At 35.8% G+C, this 23,554-nt stretch overlaps 4 protein-coding genes across 6 annotated transcripts; 3 read left to right on the top strand and 1 right to left on the bottom strand.

Moving 5' to 3' along the window:
- The first annotated feature begins 1,855 nt into the window (after positions 1–1,855).
- Positions 1,856–2,643, top strand: LOC132042574 (uncharacterized). The gene is made up of 2 exons (XM_059433099.1): positions 1,856–2,518; positions 2,617–2,643. Exons 1-2 carry the CDS (start codon positions 1,856–1,858, stop codon positions 2,641–2,643), a joined length of 690 nt encoding a protein of 229 aa, XP_059289082.1.
- LOC132042571 (uncharacterized) lies at positions 2,385–4,840 on the top strand. The gene is made up of 3 exons (XM_059433093.1): positions 2,385–2,518; positions 2,601–2,788; positions 3,411–4,840. Exons 2-3 carry the CDS (start codon positions 2,684–2,686, stop codon positions 4,431–4,433), a joined length of 1,128 nt encoding a protein of 375 aa, XP_059289076.1. The 5' UTR covers positions 2,385–2,518; positions 2,601–2,683; the 3' UTR covers positions 4,434–4,840.
- Positions 4,841–8,081: 3,241 nt separating this feature from the next.
- On the bottom strand, positions 8,082–9,451 carry LOC132042573 (uncharacterized). Its single transcript, XM_059433098.1, has 2 exons — positions 8,430–9,451; positions 8,082–8,289 (listed from the first exon to the last, which is right to left on the bottom strand). Exons 1-2 carry the CDS (start codon positions 9,449–9,451, stop codon positions 8,082–8,084), a joined length of 1,230 nt encoding a protein of 409 aa, XP_059289081.1.
- A 9,258-nt stretch (positions 9,452–18,709) lies between these two features.
- LOC132042572 (uncharacterized) lies at positions 18,710–22,741 on the top strand. Of its 3 annotated transcripts, none has more exons than XM_059433095.1 (2): positions 18,710–18,833; positions 20,043–22,741. In XM_059433095.1, exon 2 carries the CDS (start codon positions 20,129–20,131, stop codon positions 22,454–22,456), a length of 2,328 nt encoding a protein of 775 aa, XP_059289078.1. In that variant the 5' UTR covers positions 18,710–18,833; positions 20,043–20,128; the 3' UTR covers positions 22,457–22,741. The 3 variants fall into 3 exon arrangements, with proteins under 3 accessions (XP_059289078.1, XP_059289080.1, XP_059289077.1); XM_059433097.1 differs by having other exon boundaries at positions 18,742–19,066; XM_059433094.1 differs by having other exon boundaries at positions 18,742–19,091.
- Positions 22,742–23,554: the final 813 nt, after the last annotated feature.

The raw sequence follows: 23,554 nt of genomic DNA, 5'->3' as shown, positions 1-23,554 counted from the left end.
TCAAACTTGTCTTAAAAATGTGATTAAGTTAAATTGGGACCGAATTATAATTTTTAAAACTTATAATCTTTTACAAAATACACAAAAGCCCACACACATTATACAAAATCTTCTTCCAACCCACCCCCACGACCCCAACTTCTTTTATTTTATTTTAAAAAAAAAAAAAAAAAAAAAAAAAAAACGAGTTCCTCCGAGTCTGCAAAATCTCCGACCACCCCACCATCTCCACCGACCACCATCTTGTTTTTTCCTCTTCTCCAAATCAAGAAATTCTTCCTCGTCGTCTTGTCTCTCTCTCTCTCTCTCTCTCTCTCTCTCTCTCTCTCCATTGCTTTGCTTCTCTATTCATTCTCAGGTAAAGTTTTTCTTTCACTTGGTTCAAAAGTTAGGGTTTTGAAATCAAAGTGTGAAAATGATGATTTTGGTTAGAGAAGATGAAGAAGAACATGGGTTTGTCTTGAATGTTGTTTGTTTTGTTGTAGTTTGGGGTATTTGTTGCACTTGTTGGGGTTTGTGAGTTTGTAAATAGTGGTTGTGGTTGTGAAATTATGATTTTTGGTGCTGTTTTTGTTCTTGTTCTCCTAATTGTTTTTTTCCAAAAAAAAGGCTTTCGCAATTTTGTTGATTTGTTTTCCAACAACCGTGAGGTTGTGTGTTTGTAGTGAAATTCAAGAAATTTAAATGTTTTTGCTTTGTTGTGATTCAGACTGCAAAACATCTTGCGAGGTTGCATAGTTAAAAAAAAACCCTATTTGGTGTATTTTATTTAAGTTGTGAGTGAGATTTGTGATGGTTGTGTGTTTGTAGTGAAATATAGATGTTTTGTAGTTAAATTTAGATGTTTTTGCTGTTGTTGTTTATGTCATGGTATGGTTTAGGAAAAGTTTTGATTTTATCCAACAGTTGTTGGATAAAATCAAAACAATTAAAACAATTGAGGTTTTTGCGGAATCAAGCAAGCTTGTTAAAAGATATTAACAAGCTATTGTAAAAAATCAAAATACTTGTTAAGCTGTTGCAACTGTTTTTCTATCTCCAACAGCTTGAGAATCTGTTGCAACAAGTAATAAGTTGTTGCAACAACTTCATCTTTTGTTGCGACAGATTCTTAATCTGTGGCAACAACTAATTACTTGTTGCAACATATTCCTTTTCCCTTTTTACTTTGAATGTTGCACTAATCAATTAAAACTATTTTTTTATCTCATGTGTGTAGATCAAATGGCTCCAATTAAAAGAAAAGGAGAGAAACCAATTGAGGGAGAAAGTAAAAGAGCCAAGGTGCAAACATTATTAGATAAACTTATGACTGCTATTTGTCAATCAACATATCTAGAGGAAAGAGTTAGTGAAACTAGGGCTCCATGAAACCTCTGTTGGGCATGAAGAAAAAAGTGATAAAAATGAACAAAGTGAAGAACAACAAGAAGATAAAGAAGATGAAGGAGATGATGAAGTAGACAAAGATGAAGAAACTAGAGAAGAAAATGAAAAAGATAATGAAAAATCTGCTGAAGGAGATGAAGAAAATGATGAAGGAGATGAAGAAAAAGGAGATGAAAAAGAAGGATGAAGAAGGTGAAGAAGATGAAGGAGGTGAAGAAGATGCGAATGAAAATGGTAAGAAGAAGAAGAATCTACAGATCACATGTCGACGACCTTGGCCGAGTTAAGAAAAAAAAAAGAAACATAATGTGGATGCCAATATTCTTGAGTCTTCTAGTATTGCCACAGATCCCAATAGACCTTCCATTGACGAGGTCGTCAAGAGTTTCAGCATTGAAAAGTACGGCGTGAGGATGCCGTAAATGGAAATAATGATTTGTCCGGTGATATTGTGGTCAAATCAAGCATGGGCAAGGGCTTTGACAAATTTAGGGGCATTCTTCGGCAGCAGGGGTTGGAGAATTTCTTTAGCGCTAGCTGCTTTGGGCTCTATTTAGATTTGCTTGAAGAAACTAGTGCGCGGTTTCAAATGACAATGGTGTCTGAGCTTTTGAAGCGTAGGATTATTTGTGATAGAAAGGATGAGGTTTGGATCAATTACTGTGGCATGCCGGTTTGTTTTGGCATGAAGGAGTTTGCCATAGTTACCGGATTGAGATGTCATCCTTGTGAGCCTCTTCCTACTGTTGTATTAACCAAGCCAGCCTGGACTCCCAAGGCAGCCAAGAAAGCAAAGGGTTCCAAAGCTAAGAATGATGTCTCTTTGGTAGACTTAGTGGGAAAGAGCTACATTCAGAAGAAATTGTTGGAAGATTTGGAGTCCAAAACTTTCTCAAAAAAGCACAAGGAGGCACTGTGCTTAGTTTGGTTTGTGCACAGTGTTCTTTGGGCAAGAGACATAAACAACAACATACCGCTTGGATTGATTAAACTTGCTGAGGACTATGATGCCTTCAACAACTATTCCTGGGGTTTTAAAAGCTTTAGGTTGACTGTTGAATATTTGATGAAGGAATTGAAGCCAACTGGGAAGACACTTAACCTATATGGCTTTCCTTGGGCTTTCATGGTAAACTTTCTTCAATATTTTATCTTTTTATTTTTTGTATTTCAATCACTATTTTGATTTTTGATGGCATATTTTTTTCTAGGCTTGGGCATTTGAAGCCATTCCTCACCTCCGGCATCAAGTGAAGGAATACTCCGAAGAAATTACCTTTCCAAGAATTCTTAGATGGTCATTTGCCAGAACAATACAAAATTGAGTGTTGACCTTTTTAACCCCCCTAAGGAAGCTGTAAGCATTAGAACACATTCATATAGAATAAACTTAACTTTTGTAAGCTTAAATTATTTACAACAGATAACTGGTTATTGCAACAACTTTGGTAATCTGCTATAACAAAACATGCATCTGTTGCAACAAGTTATGAATCTGTTGGACAATGTCCAACAGATGATTAACTTGTTGCAACAAGTTACCCAATAGATGAATCTGTTATAACATCCAACTAGTTTTTTTACAACAGAGGAGTAACCTGCTGCAACAAGTTACCCATCTATTGAAAAATGTCCAACAGATGATAAACCTATTACAACAAGTTACCAATCTGTTGGACAATGTCCAACAAGTACCACAGCTGTTGCAACAGATCACTTTATTTGCTAATCTGATAACTTCTGAATCTGTTACAGTAAGTTTTTACAACAAGTACAATAATCTGTTGCAACAAGTTATTAATCTGTTGGACAATATCCAACAAATGAGAGACTCGCTGCAACAAGTTACCCATCTGTTGGACATTTTCCAACAGATGAGACACCTGCTGCAACAAGTTACCCATCTGTTGTACATTGTCCAATAGATGTGTAACCTGGTGCAACAACCTGATAACTTATTTTAAGTAGGTTTGTTTTTCATGATTTAGCACCATTTTGATATATCTACTTTCTTATTGTAGGTTGTGAACCCATGGCTTGTCCCGATAATAAGAGAGTTGGAGATGCCATGCATTGTCACCTTTGTGCCCATAGAATCTGTGCCTGACAGATTGATTGATGGGTTCAAAGGGGAATTGGCTGGAGTGACAACCATCACTAGGGTTGATGATGTTGTTGCTGGTGGTGGTGGTCTTGTTGCTGGTGGTGATGTTGTTGATGATACTGGTGGTGATGTTGTTGTTGATGCTGTTGGTGGTGCTGATGTTGTTGGTGGTGTTGTTCAACCTGTTGATGTTGTTGTTGGTGGTGGTGGTGTTGGTGATGATGTCCCGGCAAGTATTGTTGGGGAAAAATTAAGAGATGATGATGCTGATATTGGTGGATTTACTCCAGTTGCTGGATTTAGTGGTGTTGGAGGATTTGGTGGTAATTTTAGTGGTGGTGGATTGAGTGGTAGAAGATTTGCTGATGTTGGTGCCGGTACCTCTAAGGTGCCCTCATGTGCTTGTGAGTGCACCACTTGCAAGGAGAAAATGGATAATTTGATTAGAAAGGTGGAGGAGTTGGTGCAGGCCCAAGAAGCCACAAACACTTCTATCCAGAGGTTGATATCCAAGAGGGGTATCAATCCATCAAAGAACCTTTCCTCACCCTATACTCCTGTTCATGTTCGGAGGAGGGGCAAAGCAATTGCCAAGGCACTTGCATCAGTTAGATCAAGGAAACCTGCTGCTACTCCCAGTAAGTCAATTGAGACTCCTCTTCTTGATGTTGGGCCAAAAGTGCTAAAGAAGGTGGACATTTTCAAGCCTGTACATGCCCAAAGAAAGAAAAAGGTTGAGACTGCAATCAAAGCCAAAAAGAGTAGGAAAACCATGTACTCAATGCATGAATTTAGAGCCCCAGACTTCAAGGCTTTAACAAGCATGGAAATTTGGTGGGAGGATTACCTAAGTTTCAACACTTCTATATATCTATCTACTTCAGTATGTTGTTGCAACAGGTCCTTTATTTTGTTGAATCTGTTGCAGCAAGTTAACTAGCTGTTGCAACAGGTCCTTTATTTTGTTGAATCTGTTGCAGCAAGTTAACTAGCTGTTGCAACAAGTAGATAATCTGTTGCAACAAGTTACTTATTTTTTACAACAAGTAACTAACTGTTTTACTACTTTTACTTTAGTATGTAGATGAAGTCCTGCTTCTAATGCGTATGAGGCAAATCAATTTCCCTGAGTACTATGATTCCACTGACATAATCCTGGACCTCAACTTTTACAATAACATTCTCAAGAGGTACAGGGAATTGACAAATGAGAGTACAGTTCCGAATGTCGTGCCTTTGGAGGTTAGACTTGCTGAATTCAAGTGGGATGATGAAGTGGTTGATTATTGTAGAGGTATTAAACCCTACCCGGGTGGCTGCTCGTGGGCTGGTGCAAAGAGGGTTTTAAGAGTGATGAATATTGAGGTCACACATTTTATCACTCTCGAGTTCAAGATTGAAGAGGAAGTGGTAAATGTGTATGACTGCAACATTCCTGCCTACCCAATTGATGCTTTCTTTTGTTTTAAACAGCCTGTAATGGAATTGTGGCCCAAGTTACTGAAATAGAATGGCATGTTCGCACACTTGCCTGCAAAGTTACTCAATGAACCGTGGGAATTCAATAGGCTAAAGAATCTCCCCCGCAATGTCACTAGTAGGGCATGTGGTTCGTGGTCAATTGCTTTTATGGAGGCTTTGCTTACCGGCACAACTGTGACAAAACCCGAAAGTCTAATCAGCGACAACTCTGTGGGGAGGATGCAATGGAGATGGGCCTTAGGTGTGATTGAAAAGGTGTTGGAGCCCTAAGATGGGCTGATAAACAATTTATTAATTTTGTATTTTTTGGAGCCCAAATGTGGCCTGTTGAACAATTTAAGTATATATTAGGTGTTTTTTGATGACATTATGTAATTTAAGTATATATTAGGTGTTTTTTTCTAAGACATTTTGTTAAGTATATATTAGGTGTTCAGTATTTAAGTTGTGTTCTATATATTATGTTCGATAGTTTAGTATTTAAATTGTGTCACAAAATCAAGTTGAAGAAGTTTCACAAAAAATAAGTCACAAAATCTAATAATGTTGCAACGGATGAAGAAGTTGCAACAAGTTGATAATCTGTTGCAACAAATTTATAATCTGTTACAACAGATGCCTCAGTTGTTGCAATAAGTTGATAATCTGTTGCAACAGATGCATCAGTTGTTGCAACATGTGGGTCAGTTGTTGCGACAAATCCAATAGCTGTTGAAGAAGTTGCAACAAGTTAATAATCTGTTGCAACAAGTTTCGGATCTGTTGCAACAGATGAGTCATTTGTTGCAACAAATCTAATAGTTGTTGAAGAAGTTGCAACAAGTTGATAATCTAGTTCTCAACAAGTTTATAACTTATTGCAACAAATCTATCGACTATTGAAGAAGTTGCAACAAGTTGATTATACATTGCAATGAAGTTTATAATCATTGTTTTTTTTTGTTTACAAAATATGGGTCATTTGTTACAACAAGTTGATTATCTGTTGCAACAGATGAGTAAACTATTTAAACAAGTTACTTAGTTTAAACAATAAATATCATTGGTTTTCTTTGTTTACGTCTCAATATGGATGAATGAAGTAATTCCCATCAAATTACTCTAACGATCGCTTGATTTGGGAAGAATACACTTAGTTGATCATATGTCCTGACTCAAAATACCATCAAATTGGTTAGGTACATATACTAAACAATAAATATCATTGGTTTTCTTTGTTTACATCTCAATATGGGTGAATCAAGTAGTTCTCATCAAATTACTCCAACGATCGCTTGATTTGGGAAGAATACACTTAGTTGATCATATGTCCTGACTCAGAATACCATCAAATTGGTTAGGTACATATACTAAACAATAAATATCATTGGTTTTCTTTGTTTACATCTCAATATGGGTGAATGAAGTAGTTCTCATCAAATTACTCCAACGATCGCTTGATTTGGGAAGAATACACTTAGTTGATCATATGTCCTGACTCAGAATACCATCAAATTGGTTAGGTACATATACTAAACAATAAATATCATTGGTTTTTTTTTTTTTTGTTTACATCTAAATATGGGTGAAACAAGTAGTTCTCTTCAAATTACTCCAACGATCGCTTGATTTGGGAAGAATACACTTAGTTGATCATATGTCCTGACTCAGAATACCATCAAATTGGTTAGGTACATATACTAAACAATAAATATCATTGGTTTTCTTTGTTTACATCTAAATATGGGTGAATCAAGTAGTTCTCATCAAATTACTCCAACGATCGCTCGATTTGGGAAGAATACACTTAGAATTACCCATCTAATCAATGAAATTACAAAATCCTAATCCATTAAGATGTTAGTAGATAAATATATTGATCACTAAATATCATTGAATCCTTTGTTTAACACTAAATATCATTGATTCCCTCATCAAATTGTTGATCACTAAATATATGTGACTCATATCCTATCTAATCAATGAAATTACATCTAATCCATTAAGGATGTTAGTAGATAAATATATTGATCACTAAATATCATTGAATCCCTTTGTTTAACACTAAATATCATTGATTCCCTTTGTTGATCACTAAATATATGTGTTTTTGCACTTGGCATAATTGTGATTGTTTTTATGTTGCGTAGAATTGCATAATCACTTGATAAATTGCATAATCCATTCGCAAAGAATTGCATAATGCGTAAAATAAATGAGAGTAACATAGTTGAACAAGTCATATCACTTGTTGGATAAAACACAACAAGTTAAGGAGTTTCTGCAACAACTCATTCCATTTGTTGTAAAAACTCAAAACACCAAATAACTTACTGTAACAAGTCATGTCACTTGTTGGAAAACCAAGTTAAGTTAGTTGCTGCAACAAGTCCGATTACTGGTTGGGAAAATCCCAACAAGTTACATGAAGAGAACTATTATTTACAACAGAATTATTACTTGGTGAAAACTGTTCAGAAATTGCAAAACCACAGAACATACATTGGTGATTTGAGCAAGATCAACATATCATTTAAACCAAGTTCACTAACAGAAACAACAGAATTTTCCATTATAAGAAAGAACAACATAAAAATGTCATAAAATCCAATTTCACAAACACCAACAATAGTAATTATTATTACAAGACATTGCAAGATTAACAACTATGGACCAATTCGGTTTGGGCATGTAGTTTTTTTTATGGCCAACAATTTTGCATATGGAGCATTTGTTTTTCCTCGTTGCAAATGATTCCCCGATTCCACGCCTCCTTTTTGTCCGTTTTCTTCCCGGTTTGCTCGGATCAACATGTGGAGGAGGTATTTCTCTCTCTAAAATCTCCATAGGAACTTCCCAAGATTCTTCAGAAGGCACGGGATTCATTTCCTCACAAGATGCAATTATGTAATTCTCCACCCTATAATATGGAGATGAGTAGTCATAAATCCGCCTTCCAAAGTCTTCACCATAGTGGACTTGAAGCGCTCCCATAGCATGTGGACAAGGTATTTTGTCCAGGTCAAAAACTCTACAAGTACAAGATCTTCTTTGCAGATTGACTGTTGCAACTGAACCGTGGTCGATGACGCTGAACTTGTAGTTGACAATTTGATGGGCCAATAACTTATTCCCCAAATTGACAAATTTTGATATTTTTTTCCATTGAGGGAACAAAGATGGTTGGTGAGTCGATGAACTCCATACGCCTCTCATGAAATTTCTCAGTAAACCTCCTGTTTATGGAATCAAATAGAGCAGTAATGGAAAATTCTCTTTCAACATTGAACATTGAGTTCACCGACTCAGCAGCGTTTGTCATCATAAAATTATACCTGACAAAACAAACATATTAGTGTTGGAACATGTGGCTCAGCTGTTGGAAAAATCACAACAAGTAGAATATATGTTGCAACAAGTAACCTATTAGTTGCAGCAGATATGTTACTTGTTGGAAACAAAAATGTGCAAATACCTATTTTCGGGGCAGAATGCCCTGCTCCATCTGTGGAATCCAGCACGTTCAAGATGTTCGGCGGCCCCAGGAACCAAATCTCTGATTTGATTGAAATGGTCATTGAAGACATCAATATTGTACGCTTTTGCTGCTTTATAAAATTGAGATACGACCGCCCCATTGTGAAAGGTGGTTCTCAGATTTTTCCCTAGGTGCCTCATGCAAAAACCATAATGACATGTAGGGAAGACAATTGAAACCGCCTTTTTGATACTTGGATGTCTATCAGAAATTATGCACAACTCAGGGGTATCCTCTATATAGCTTCTCATTTGTTCAAAAAAATATTTGTACGAAGCATCACACTCCTTGTCCACTACACAAAATGCCACTGGAAAAATATGATTCTCCGCATCATGTGCAACTGCCGACAACAACACTCCTTTATACTTGCTCCTCAAGAATGTCCCATCGACAGCTATGACTTTTTTCATTTGCGCAAAAGCCTTATAGGCTACCAAAAAGTACTTGAACTTCCTATTTTCATTAACCTTCAATGCCGTCTTACTTCCTAGATTTGCAGAACGAAGCATATAACGGTACGCATCAAGCACCGCATACCCTTGCTCATGTGTCCCCCTTGTCAAAGCCTTTGCAATCTCCATGCCCTTCCAGACCTTCCAATAACTTACCTTACAACCCAAATCTGTATGGATTGATTGACTCATATCTTTTGTAGATGGGCCTTTACCGTAAGGAAAATTATCTTTGAAGTATTCACCAATGACTTTCGTTGTAGCGTGTGGATTATGGCTCGTAATGTGCTCAGAACCACATGTGTGATGCTTTATGTAGGTTCTGATACAAAATCTGTCAAAACTTAAAAGCTTCACAGCCCTCAGCCACCACTTGCACTCCGGATGTACACATCTGAAGCAATACACAGTACGCGAATTAATCACCTTCTTGATTCTAAAATCTTTCTTCAAGCAAGCAAGTTTCAACGAAGTTGCTAGTGCTTCCTTGTTCTTGAATGACATTCCTTTATAAAAACCTATTTCATCATCTTGAACATGGCTAGACTGTATTGATTGTGTAGTGCCCACTGTATTGCTCGCAACTTCGGGTATAGGAATCTGGTCAGCCCCACTTCCATTATCTGGGATATCCACATCCACCCCATCCAATTCATTATTTAACACATCTTGTTGGTCTTGAGATAAATTGTGGTTCTCTACCTGGCTTCCAACAACTTATACCCTTAAAATGAGCCTAACTACATCATTCAAATAAGCACGCAAATGAACCTGATCAGTTATCTTAAATGACAAGACCCTCTGATTTTCAAAAGAGCTGTGCATGTAAGTGATGGCAAGATCTTTTGGTTCACAAGTTAATTAGCAATAGGTGATGATTAGGTTCATAAAATCATCAAACACAACATCTCTTTGGATAGTCATCGCTATCGTTTCTAACGAGTCACTACCCTTCCATCGCCAAATATATCGATTGTTCTTCTTGATCCATTCACCATGGCAATCAACCCCTATTGTTATTGAGTCCCCTATTAGTGGTGTTCGAGGTACCTGAAGATATTTTGTTTAACAAAAAATTAGTCATGAGGGTACATACCAAACTATAACAAAATGAAACAGCTGCAGCAGTTGTTCCAAAAGATTATTGACTTGTTGGAACAAGTGGACTACTTGTTGCAACAAGTAATCAACTTGTTGCAACAAGTCACTATTTTGTTGGAGTCTGCTTCAGTTTTTTTTTTTTGGGGTATTATTTCAGACTGTTGAAGATGTCCAACAGATTAGTGAGTTGTCACAACAGGTGTATTACCTGTTGCAACAAGTAGTCCACTTGTTGCGGCAAGTTAATAATCTGTTGGAAGCAGCTTCAGTTTTTTGGATTCTGTTTTAGACTGTTGAAGATGTCCAACAGATTAGTGAGTTGTTGCAACAGGTGTATTACCTGCTGCAACAAGTATTACACTTGTTGCAGCAAGTCCATAATCTGTTGGAAGCAGCTTCGATTTTTTGGGTTCTGTTTCAGACAAAAACTGAAGCTGACTCCAACAGATCATTGAGTTGTTGCAACAAGTGGAATACCTGTTGCAACAACTCACTCAGTTGTTGCAGGTTATTTACAATAACGTATTTAGCAATGGTTGCAACAATTACAACAACTACATAATCTGTTGTAGAAGTTGCAACAATCACATTATCTGTTGCAACAACTACAACAACTACTGTAAATTGTTGGAAAATCAGTAGATTTATACCCAGATGAAAAATTGAAATAAAACATCATTGTTTTACTCACCAAATGAGCGGAAAACACTTATGAAGTAATTCCCAATGCTTCACGAACAAAATCCAGTCAAAAATTACAAAATCGAGTGATCTCATTTTTTTTCTTTCTTGAGCAACAATGGCGGACGAAGAAGAAGAAGAAAGCAAAACAATGGAATGAGATGAAAACAAGAAGAAGAAGAAGAAGAAGAAGAAGAAGAAGAAAAGAATGGAATGAGAGGAAAACACTTACGAAGTAATTCCCGCTACACGAACGAATTCCGATAAAAAATTGCAAAATCGGGTGGTCTTTTTTTTTTCTTTCTTGAGCAACAATGGCGGAAGAAGAAGAAGAAGAAGAAGAAGAAGAAAGCAAGTGGACGATGAAGAAGAAGAAGAAGAAACCAATAGAATAAGAAGAAGCAAGAAGAAGCAGCAAGAAGAAGAAGAAGAAGAAATGAAGCAAAAAAGAAGAGCCAAAAATGGTGGAAACAGCGCAGGCAAATGGAAAAATTGGCGCGTTTTTTTTTTTTTTTTTTTTCTTTGTAGGGTTTATATGGGTTGGGTCAAAGTGTTAAAATCAAAACTTGGGGGAAAAGTTTAAAAAACAAAGCTTGGGGTCAAAGTGTTAAAAATATAACTTTGGAGCAAGTCAAAACTGCCTAATCACTAATCCAAAGTTTATCACCCCTACTCAATTAAAAAAACTAGAGTTACCTCAACTCAATTTTCAAACCTTTTTGTCACCTTTAATTAAAAGCCCCAAGAAGCATTTCCTTCTCTTTTTTTTCTTTTTCTTTTCAAATAACAATTGTTAAGGAACTAATGCATTACTCCTCTTTCCCTTTTCATTTGTCTGTGATCCTCTACCATTATCATATGACAATAATTTTTTCTTTTATATTTCTTCTATTTAGTCAACAAATCCTCGAAAAACAACTTTGTATCACAATGTTTTTTCTCAAATTCGTCTATTTTTGAGTTTGTTTGCACGTTTTTTTGCACAGATACTGCTGAAAAATATTTTGTTAGGGGATTTTTTTTTTTGTGTGTGTGTTAACGAATTATACTCTCCATTTATGGACAAAAAATCACACGAGATTCTGTTTGAAATCCCCTATCACACGTAGAGCGTTGAATTGGAATGAGGGGATGGGGGAGAAAGAAAGAATCTGGGTAATTGTGGGGGAGTTTTGGGGTGGGGGGGGGGGGGGGGGGTGGGGGTGACAATTGGTAATTATTTGTTCTAATGATAACTGAATATCGTATATAGTAGCAAGAAGCATTTCTACTTTTTTTTTCAAGTAACAAATGTTAAGGAACTAATTCTATATTACTACTCTTTCGAATTCTTTTTTCATTTTTTTGTGATCCTCTACCATTATCAATAGAGAATAATTATCGCTTTTAGATTTCTTCTATTTAGTCAACAAATTCTTGATAAATAACTTTGTATTACAATTTCTTTTCCTCAAATTCATTGATTTCTGAGTTCGTTTGCACGTATTTTGCACAGATACTGCTGAAAGACATTTTGTTACGGGATCTTTGTGTGGGGGTGCTAACCATTTATACTCTCCATTTTATGGGTAAAAAAATCAGCAGGAGATTCTGTTTGAAATTCTCTATCACGCATAAAACATTGAAAAATGATAATTATTTGTTCTAACGAAAACTGAATACAGTATTTTAGTAGCAAGAAGCATTTCTACTCTTTTTTTTTTTCAAACAACAAATGTTAATCAACTAATTTTGTATTACTCCTTATTCCTTTTCTATTGTTGTAATCCTCTGTCATTATCATATGACAATAATTTTTACTTTATATATATAACATGATATTGATCCTTAGATGTAGTATTCATTCATAGAATTTACAAGTCAAAGATTTATTATCTCTATGGGATTAAATTTCTAGTTATTGAGAAGTAAAAAGTTGATGAGATTATGAACGTAAATATTCTTGCACTTATTTCTATTGCACTTAACTCAAATTCATTAATTTCTGAGCTTGGTTGCACGTTCTTTTAGCACAGATACTACTGAAAAATATTTTGTTAGGTGATTTTTTTTTCTTTCTTGTGTGTTAACGATTTATACTCTCTATTTATGGACATAAAATCAACACGAGATTATGTTTCAATCCTCTATCATGCGTAAAACATTGGATTGGAAGGGGCGGGGGGAAGGGGAGAGGGGGGTGAGAGACTTCGCGTATTCGATGGAAGAAACTGTGAGGGAACCATGGTAATTATTTATTCTGATGATAACCGAATATAATATTTTAGTAGCAACAAGCATTTCTACAAATTTTGTGTGTCGTCTATTCCAGAAGCTTGTTAATAATTATTTTGACTTGCTTGCCAAATTTGAAGTCAAACAGATGTCATTTGGTTCACTTTGGGAGAAGGTTTGATTTTGGAAATCCCAGTATTCAATTAATTGGATAAATTATTTATTTAGGGAAAACGTGCTCTGATTGGCGATCTAAAGATTCTGTTAGATTTGAAGTATTATTGTAACCGGTAGGAATTTACGAAGCCAATTTTAGAGTTCGTTGGGTTGGTTTTTGATAATTAAGTCGGTTTTAGTATTTAATATGCCTAATTACGGTGAAAAGATGGTCACGGGAAGAAATAAGACCCGGATTGGAAACTTGTTGATTCCATAAGCTTCATATTGATGTTTATGAGTTGCGGGGATGGGTGGCGCGATTCTAGAGGCTTTTAGATGAGTTTTGGGTAAGGAAAAAGATATCTTGAAAATCCTTAAGTTAAGAAATGAAGAAGTTTGACCAAAGTCAACATCAAGGGTATTTTCGTCATTTTCAAAGTTTCTTAGATTGGATTAGGTCCGGATGGTGATTTATGACTTAGTCGAGTCGTTGGTTCTATTCCCGAGGGGTTCGGGTATGATTTGGGTCATTGGTTGAGAAACTAGTTAAGTTAAGGAATGGAGTTGACCACGGTCAACATCGGGTCAAGACGACCCCGTTTCGATGTTTCGAAAGTTCCAACAAGTTCATATGATGAATTTGGAATTGTCCACAAATTTTGGTTAGATTCCGATGAGTTTCGGATGTGTTTGGGTTGTATGGTGTTTGTTTTTTATTTCGATGTCGTTTTGAGCAAAAAGGGTACCATATTGAGCAAACGATTTGTTTTGTGTTTTGATTGAACTATTAGATCCGTATCATAATTTCAGAACTACAGCAACAAGAATCGTCGCATTTCGTCATCGTATGGGTGATATATGGCCTTTTTTTCCTTCTAAATTTTGCTGTGGCTGATTTTCTGGTGGGATTTTGCTTACAATGACGATTTTGCCCCTAAGTTCGGCCTTAAATTTCTGAATTTCCTTCAAAACTTGAAAACATCATATCTTTCTAATTTTAAGGCCAAATGGGGTGATTCAAAAGGCTATTTTGGGTGAAATTTTGCAAGGATCATGTTGGGTTTGTCAAAAGTGAATTTCGTTATTATTTAGTAGCTGATTCGGGCCGGGACAGCTGCTCCATTCTTCACTTTGTTTCGAAATTTAGTCACTTTTTCTCACAATTTTGCGAGCTTTGATTTGGGCAATTTCGGTGTTATGGATTCGTCTCAAATAGTGGGTAATCCCTAGCCTCTATTTTTGTATTTCCTCACGAACCTCAAGGCTTGTTTAAGTTTTAGTTTTGATTTTGGTTAGGGAAAATTGGGGTTTTGAACTCAAAAGTTGAAAAGTGGTAAACCATGGATTTGAGGATAAAGATAAAGGCTTTTTGAATGAGTTTTCTGGATTTAGACTGATTAAACTATGGGTAAACCAATTTTGAAATAAAATTTCAATTTTGCCCTTGGGGGCTTGCGGTCATCTTTTCGAATTCCAAATTAAAGTATAGCAATATGGGTATCATTGGACTCGTTTAAACTCGTAGAGTACTATTTTGAACCCGATTTTTCAATGAAATTACAGTTTTGCCCTTGGGGCTCAGGTTTGGCTATTTGGGTCCTTTCTTGGGTTCTGGGTAAAACTATGGGAATATGGGTATCCATGGATTCATATTTTAATGTAGAATTCATATTTGATAGGCTTTCATCGTTCGGAAGCTCTCCGAAAAAGAAAGGCTTTGGCTTGATGGTTGGTGGCTCCTGTTCGGCTTCGAGGTAGGTTATGGCTTACTTATGTTTAGACTCTATTTAGAGAAATGTAGGTAGATGGTAGTTATCGACGGGGAAAGCATGATTGGCCTTCAGGAATGGTGGTGGTGATAAATCCACTAGTTTGATGTGAATGTTATTATGTGGGCTTGTCGCCACATTTGTTATACTTGTGAATTTGACTGCATTTACCTCTGTATCTTGATATCTCACTTATCTCATGAAAGAGGAAGGAAAGTATTAATGAATAGAGTTTTGATTCATATCTCATGGAAAGTACCTGTTGATCCTACGATATGCGATGTTGTTGAGGTTGATTCCATGCACGACATATATTCCATATTTCATATATCAAATATTCCATATTTCATATGTGCTTTGATATGATTGTGATTTGAAATGATGGTAAGTGAGAGAGTGTAGCCTCCGAGGTCTTTGCCAAAAAGCGTAAAAGAGAGAGAGAGTGCTCGTGATCCGAGGTTTTTATCGGAGCGAGGGAGTGCTCCTGATCTGAGGTTTTTACTGAAGCGAGAGAGTGCTCGTGTCCGAGGTCATTTGCCAGAATGAGGGATTGGTACATGGACCTCGTGTGTCCCCCATGGTTCATGACTTTGAGGCAGCCCTTAGCATGTGTGTACGGTACGGAGAAGAGACCTGGGGGGCATTGCATTTCATTTGCATTGCATGGTACATTACGTCATTGGATTCTTGATTGGTGATTTACTTGAGTGGTTGGTTGTTTGTAATCGGCTCACTTAGAAACTTGACAGACTTGTGGATTAGAGACTTCACCTAGGCTTATAATTGAGGTTATTGAGATCTATCGTGATTATCATTACTGTGAGCCTTTGCTTGAATAATGATTTCGTGACTGTACTTGACTGTTTATATGCTCTACTTGTTGATTTCTTGCTATTTATATGCGTTATCTAATCGTTGTCGGCTTATGATGCCTATGAGTACTAGTGTTGTGCTCATACTACTCTTGCTGCACTCCTTGGGTTTGATCCAGGTTTGTGTTCGAGACCTTGTGACTGATCCCGAGGCTATCATCAGAGATGTTTGGGTGAGCTACTAGCCGGACCTGCAGCCCTGAGTCTCTTCTTATGCATACTGTCTATTTCTTTTACAGACAATATTTATTTCAGTATTGAGGCTGTATGTCATTTTCAAACTCTATATTACATTTAGAAGCTCTTGTACAAGTTAAGACCAACTTTTGGGAATTTTAAAGATTAAGTTATTCTTCCGCATTTGTTTATATTACTTAAACTTTTATTTCGTGTTTTCAATAAACTTAATTTCCGCAATTGTTTCTCTTACAAAGAGTAAATGATTTGGGAATGGTTCCTACTGGGAGATAGTGTAGGTGCCATCATGATCCGTGAAATGGGTCGTGACAATTACTCCACCCGTCCCATTTTAACTGTCGTTTTAGAAAAGAAAAAAAAAAAAAAGATCACAAAATAATTGCCACTTTAGGAATTCAAGAAAAAAGTTAGTAATTATTTCTAACTATATCCTTATATTGAAAAACTACTTTAATACTACTCAATTCTCAAGAAACATCAAATAAATATGGATAACCTAGTAAATAATACCTTATATTTATTATTTTCTTAATTGGCGTGAAAAGAGGTAAAGCGACAACTAAAATAAGATTGTGAGTATATTTAAAAACAACTACGATATGCGATTTGTAAAGAGACATTTAATTAAATGGAAGCTTTTGCATAATAATCCTTAAGAACCTGTATGGCAAGTCAAAGTAGTTAAGCCAAAGCTTTGACATGCAAAATTTTGACAAAGAATGAAAACCCCTAGGTCAAAATTTATTGAAGTACTATCCTCTTAAGAGCTCCACAATAGTACTGAAAAAAAGGAATCAGATTGAAATGTATCAGACAATTATTATAGGCATTGATAAAAGAACAAATAAATAAACGAGTGCTAAAGTATATCTGACTCTAAGATGAGACCAAAACATTGAGCATAAACTGTGAAAGGAGCAAAACAATGAAAAATTAGAAAACGGACTCTGAAATAACAAATTAATACCGTGAAGAAAAACCCTTTGGTTCGTCTCTATTTAATATTGACCTCTCAACCCAAAAGCAAAATCGTCAAATCTTACTTTCAACCTACTTTTTTGGAGTTTTATTAGAACGTGATGTTATATAGTTTGTAATATTAGAGTAATAATATTTTAAATTACTTGGGTATTACATTTGAAATAACTAGTTTGAGTACCATAGATGAAGTCCTTGAAAACTTCTTGTGAAATATTCCAATAGGTACCATTAGTGAAATATTATCAATAGGTACCATTTGTTCCGCATAAGCACACAACCTTTCGGAACAAGGACACAACCTTTCCGAACAAGTGTCTATTTCAACTACTTATCTTCTCTATAAATAGAGAAGTAATTACTCCATACGAGTCACTTTTAATTCAACTAATAATAGACTTGTGGTATCCCAAAGGAGCGTTGTCACTTTTAATCACTCTTTTGCAATATCAAGCCTCAAACTTTTCTTTTCTATTCTCTTCATCTAATTTCGAACAAGCGAAACGTGACATCATCTTCAAAAGAGAGTGTCTATAACATGTTAAACCTTCCACGAAAGGAACATGCTTGATATATTAAAATTTACATAATGCTGTAACTTATTAATTTTAAGCATTAACTCCTAATTTTTATCAATTGGCATTGTAAAATCCACGTATTTAATACTAATTGACTATCGATATATATATCTGATCGATAATAGGAAACAATACATAAAAAATAAATCAATTTAAAAAACAAAACAAATGATATAGCCAAAGCATGACATCTTAGACCATAAAACTAGAGAGACGTAATAGATAACAAGATATGTAAAGAATCCCAAATAAATCAAGAGAAAAAATGTAAACTGTTTCGGTGTTAATTGAAGATATGATTTGATAAAAATTAATAATTTACAAATAAAACTAATTTATTCAAAATTCTCAGCATTGTGACCAACTATTCTTGACAGAGAAAGGGAAACTTGTTGCACTAACATTTTATAATTGCTCAACTGCGACACTCTTGACATGCTAGATCTCGATTGTTGGACCTTCCATGCTTCATCTAGTTTGAGTTTTTGATTGCATACATGTTGAACTTTCCAAACACTTCACTAATAGTATCAAATACCCAATATAAGTAACATAGGTACGTAGTAAAAGATCTGGATTAAAGAGGTAAATTAGGAGAATCGGATAATTTTAAAAAAAAAATTATTTATGATAAAAATATGAAAACTTTTATTGTATTTCCTAATAATTTGAATTTCCATATAAAAAATAAAAAAGAATTCAAAATATCTGGTTCCTTTGCCTTCTGATCATTTCAGTCATGGTCTTGCACCATCAAAGATAAAAAGATTCTCAAATAATTGCGTACAAGTACATTTAATATCAAATAATTATATTTTAAATAATAATGGTCTGTTAAAAATGCCACTAATTAATGCCAAAGTGGCAGACAAATTTGAACCTTTCAAATAAGGTTTCCACTATCTTAACCAAACAAAAGATGTTATCTCCAAAAAAATACTTAGATTTTCATGTTTTTTAATATTATTATCATTATTAAAAATCTAAAAATTAAATAAAAAATGTTTAATTAAACCAGACACCCATAACCAATACTATTTCATTCATTAATGACCAATTTAAATAACTTTAAATCAGATCACAGTAATTTTATCTCCTAAAATATTAAAAATTAAACTTACATTATTAACATTTTAAAAATTCACCTAATTTGAAACTTTGAAAAAAGCAAAAAGTGTTAAAATATTTAGTAGGGGGAGTGAGAGAAATTAATATTCTACTAGTAATATTAACTTTAGCTTACTTTCTCTCTGAAATCATTCCATTATATCTATATTTGTATTTATTTTCATTTTTAACTACACCATACAGTATCTTTGAAAGTTTAGTTGCAATAGTAAGTATAACCTATACTTTTCCGATGGTTTTTTCCACCATATCTCCACCATCAACCACCACATAAAAATCCTAATTATTTCATTTTTAATTTCTTTTTTTTTCTAGAATTTAATTATTTCTTTTTTTTACTTCACATGGGGTTACTTTAATTGGTTTATAAGACTTATTATTAGTTCAAGATTTAAGATCTGAACCAAATTTAGGGATCAAGAATTGTTTTTCCTGACATGGGTTTGCTTTATTTCCTCTAGTCTATGTAAGTTCAGTTTGAATCTTGAATTTTGGTTGACTATTTTTTTTAGATCTTATGTAAAATATTTTAGCTAAAAGTATGATTTTTTTCTTATCTTTTAGATCTTATGTACTATATTTCAGCTAACAGTATGATTTTTTCTGATCTTTTGTATTGTATACAGCTTAGATCTTATTGATAGATGGATAATTATGTTGGATATCTTGGTGATTTAGATCTTTCTTATAATTTAAATTTGAATAAGAGTTGAAAGTTGTTGACTTGAATTTGAGCATGTTACAAGAGTCAGTGAGTTCTTGATTTTGCAAAGTTGATTACTTTAGCTCTTTTTTTTTTTTTTTTTTTTTTTTTTTTGTGTCCCTATAAAATGTAGAAGACCTGTAGTGTTAGAGATAGTTAATTTGAATTAGAGCTGAAAGTTGTTTGACTTGAATTTGAGTATATTCTAAGAGCCAGTGTCCTTGATTTTGCAAAGTTAGTTACTTTAGCTCATTTTCGTTTTTTTTTGTTTTTTTGTTTTTTTCTGTTTAGAAGTTTTTGTGTCTGTAGAAAATGTAGAAGATCTGTAGTGTTAGAGAATAGTTAGTTTGAGTATTGGAATGCAAATGGTTCTAAAGGAGTGGAAATAAAATTGTTGTTGTTGTGGCTGCTGCTGTTATTGTTGCTTTTTGTTGTTGTTGTATCTTCCTTAGATACATCGATAAATTGTGACTGTAGCTTTCGTTGGTATGAGAAAGTATGTCGGATAGTTAGATTTAAGTCTAATTTGATATTGTCTTTTGAAGGTTGACGGATATGATTTGTTGATTTTGTGAATTCTATTTTTTCTTGATTTTTAAAGTCGTCTAATTTGAATTACTTCATCTTGCCAAGAATAATTAGAACTAAGAATTTGCTTACTCATAACGCAGAAAAACTGAATTATTAATTAACACAATTCTTGTTTAATCGCAGGCACATAAGAATGTTGCAACTGTAATTCTTCGTGAGATTCCTATAGCTTTCTTGGTGGAAATTGGGCTAAAATTCTGGATTTTGAGATGGAGCCAAATGTAGAGGAAGCGTTACAAGCTAAAGCAAATGCTGAAAGGAAATTTGCGGAGAGAGACTTTTTGGGTGCAAAAAATTATGCGTTAAGGGCTCAGATGCTGTGTCCTAATTTAGATGGCATATCACAAATGGTAGCGACATTTGGTGTTCATAGTGCTGCGGAGATGAAGGTTAATGGAGAATTTGATTTCTACACGATACTGGGTATGGATCCATCTGCAAACAGGGCTAAGCTGAAGAAACAATATAAGAGGATGGCTGTGTTACTCCATCCCGATAAGAACAAAACTGTAGGAGCTGATGGTGCATTTAGGCTTGTTTCTGAAGCATGGACTGTATTGTCTGATCGTGCTAAAAGAAGCTCGTATGATCAGAGGAGAAATTTATTTACTCTGCATACTACTTCTGGTGTTGTTGGCAACTATGCTAATTACTCCAACTCTCCTGCTCCTCCTCATGGTCATGGAAGGCTCGATACATTTTGGACTGTTTGTACGTCTTGTCAGGTTCAGTATGAATATCATAGGAAATATGTGAACAAAAGACTGTCTTGTAAGAACTGTCGTGGCGTTTTTATAGCTGTTGAAACTGGATTGGCACCAGTAAATGGTTCCTATGCATTTAGCCCTTGGCCTTATGTGCCTGAAAACGGATATAAAAGCGGCCATGGTTGTGGGGTTACGTATGTTCCAACATCATCACCTGCTTATCCTGCAAATAATCGGGTCCCATCAGGACATCATGGTTCAGAGCATTTATCCTTTCAGTGGAGCTCCTTCCCTGGAACTTCTGATCCGAATGGGTCATCCACTGGCTTCAGTTTTACCCAGCAGGCAAATACGAAAGCGTCTGGAAGAAAAGCCAATGGAACAAAAATGGTTGCTGATGGGTCTGAGGGTAGTGCTCAACTGCCCCGCAGGCCTGGTAGGCCGCCTAAGAAGAGAAAAATTGATATGGAGATCAGTCCAAGTGGTTATAGTAATGGTGAAGTGGCTTCAAAAGCTGCTGGAGAAGTCATAATGGCAGATGGAAATGGGAACGAGAATTTGAAAAGAAATGCTAAGCTTCCTACTCCTGAAGTTCCAGTCAGACGATGGCCTATGGCTCCTGCATTTGATGCAAGACCGTTGTTAATTGACAAGGCAAGAACAGATATCCGCAAGAAACTGGAAGAGATCAGGTTGGCAGAGGCCGAGAAGAAGAGAAAGGCGGCACATGCTGCTCAATTTGGTGAATCTAGTGAAAGACCTAAAAGAGAAGGTCTGGCTGTTTCTTCTCCTCAATCAACTAGGTCGATGACTATGACAGTCCCGGACTCCGACTTCCATGATTTTGACAAGGATAGATCGGAGGATTGCTTCAAGCCGAAGCAGATATGGGCTTTATATGATGAGGAAGATGGTATGCCTCGTTTGTATTGTCTCATCCGCCAAGTTATCTCTGTGCAGCCATTCAAGATTCATATCAGCTACTTAAGTTCAAAAACAGATAGTGAATTTGGCCTTGTCAATTGGTTGGATTCTGGTTTTACTAAATCATGCGGAAAGTTTAGGGCCTTTAACTCTGAAATTATTGAGCAAGTTAACATATTTTCTCATCTTCTAAGTAGGGAGAAGGCTGGTAGAGGAGGGTGCGTTCAGATCTACCCGAAAAGTGGAGACATCTGGGCCATATACCGAAATTGGTCCCCAGATTGGAACAGGAAAACTGCAGATGAAGTAAGGCACCAGTATGAAATGGTGGAGGTACTTGGTGATTATACTGAAGACTTTGGCGTTTGTGTTGCTCCTTTGGTTAAATTAGATGGATTTAAGACAGTATACCGACGGAACACGAACCAGGATGCCATACGGAAGATTCCAAGAAGAGAGATGTTGCGATTTTCACATCAGGTGCCGTCTTGTTTACTGAAAAGAGATGCAATGAACTTGCCCGAGGGGTGCTGGGAGCTTGACCCTGCTGCTACTCCAGATGATTTGCTTCAAGGGGTAAGTGACGTACAGGAGGAAAAAAGACCTATTCAAGCTGAAAGATCTTCGAGAATTGATCTTGATGAGACATCTCAGGCTGAAACCAGAATATTGGTCGAACAAGATCTTAGACAACGAGAGTACTCTGCTGTTGCTGACATGTTCGATGGGGCTACTACACCTGGCTTGCAGATTCAAGAAAGCTCGAATGAACAGCAAATCCTGTTCAGACCTTCAACCGAGATTCCTCAATCTGTAAGGCAAATTCATACTTTGGAGGAACCTAGCAAAGTGGACAATCACGGTGCTACACCAGGTGAGCAACTCTGGGCTGTGATGAATGAATAGGTTAAGGAAAGGCCAAGAGAAATAGGTTCAGAGGTCCTCTTTTTTTTTCATAATCGTTCTAACAGTATTGAGATTCAGATTGTATAGAATTATACACACAGCGCGAAGGATGATTCTCAAAATATTAGATAGCTGGCAGGATCGGAAGTGATCCGTAACCTTGTTGTACTCAATTGTTTTAGGTTGCTATAGGTTAATGAGCGACTTGTACTGATAATTCTGATTCATATCCTTTACAGAAGTTTTCCGATTCATATCCTTTACAGAAGTGCTTTTTGTTTGTCACTTCTATAGTGGACATTTGTTCATGCATTTGCTTTAGGTGTTATCTTCATAACTGCAGCATCATTCAGGTCCCTGTAATACCAAGCTTTCTGATGTTTAATCAATTTTAACAGCAAAGGGTCACATTTTGTATTCCTGATATGAAGTTTGTCTTGTGATACACCACTTCTTTGACTTGATCGTAGGGGCACACGAGGTTATTGGTAAAACCTTGATAGACAACAAATGTGTGGTTCAGAATTTTCTAACCCAAACCAAAGTACTTAAATTTGGAAACCAAAACGAGGCAAATGGTATCGTTATTGTATGGTTAGTTTGACTTACTATTTAGATTAGTTGAGTATTCTACGGTGTGGTCTAGGGGCTGATGAAGTTGGTATGAAAACTACAAGATACCAGATTTCAGAACCAAATAGAGGTAAAATAGCTAAGTGTTTTTTGTCATTTGCTTAAACCTTGATGAACAAAATTACCCGATACACTGTAGTCCCAAAAAAGAAAATTACCCGATACATAGATACACAGGTGGGAGAGTGCAGGTGCTTGTGCGGGGCACCTCCATTATCAAAAAAGATTTTTAAGTTAATTTGATTTGTAATTTAACTCAAAATGATTAGTAGAGGGTGAAAAAGTACATCATCATATCCTATTCATATCTTTGAATGGATTTCCCGATTAATCCATTGCGACCAAGTTGAGAATTTCCAGCTGATGAGCTGCTCGTTGAAGTAGACTTCAAGCAGACCTAGATGAGATATCTGATGTCACCCATTTGGCTATACTCTTTATCTATGATAAGATATGAATACAAGA

This window comes from Lycium ferocissimum, unplaced genomic scaffold, assembly GCF_029784015.1.
Source record: "Lycium ferocissimum isolate CSIRO_LF1 unplaced genomic scaffold, AGI_CSIRO_Lferr_CH_V1 ctg16277, whole genome shotgun sequence".
Taxonomy (NCBI): domain Eukaryota; kingdom Viridiplantae; phylum Streptophyta; class Magnoliopsida; order Solanales; family Solanaceae; genus Lycium; species Lycium ferocissimum.
The sequence above is the reverse complement of the archived record's forward strand: the minus strand, read 5'-3'. Positions and strand labels throughout refer to the sequence as shown.

What these genes read in the sequence shown, in the direction of transcription:
- LOC132042574 (XM_059433099.1), top strand. Translation starts at nt 1,856, where the DNA reads ATGGGCAAGGGCTTTGACAAATTTAGGGGCATTCTTCGGCAGCAGGGG. An exon ending in GCTTTCCTTGGGCTTTCATG is followed by an intron (nt 2,519 to 2,616) that starts GTAAACTTTCTT and finishes GGGCATTTGAAG; the next exon opens with CCATTCCTCACCTCCGGCAT.
- LOC132042571 (XM_059433093.1), top strand. Translation starts at nt 2,684, where the DNA reads ATGGTCATTTGCCAGAACAATACAAAATTGAGTGTTGACCTTTTTAAC. An exon ending in ATAGAATAAACTTAACTTTT is followed by an intron (nt 2,789 to 3,410) that starts GTAAGCTTAAAT and finishes TTCTTATTGTAG; the next exon opens with GTTGTGAACCCATGGCTTGT.
- LOC132042573 (XM_059433098.1), bottom strand. Translation starts at nt 9,451, where the DNA reads ATGTCATTCAAGAACAAGGAAGCACTAGCAACTTCGTTGAAACTTGCT. An exon ending in GCATTCTGCCCCGAAAATAG is followed by an intron (nt 8,290 to 8,429) that starts GTATTTGCACAT and finishes TTGTTTTGTCAG; the next exon opens with GTATAATTTTATGATGACAA.
- LOC132042572 (XM_059433095.1), top strand. Translation starts at nt 20,129, where the DNA reads ATGGAGCCAAATGTAGAGGAAGCGTTACAAGCTAAAGCAAATGCTGAA.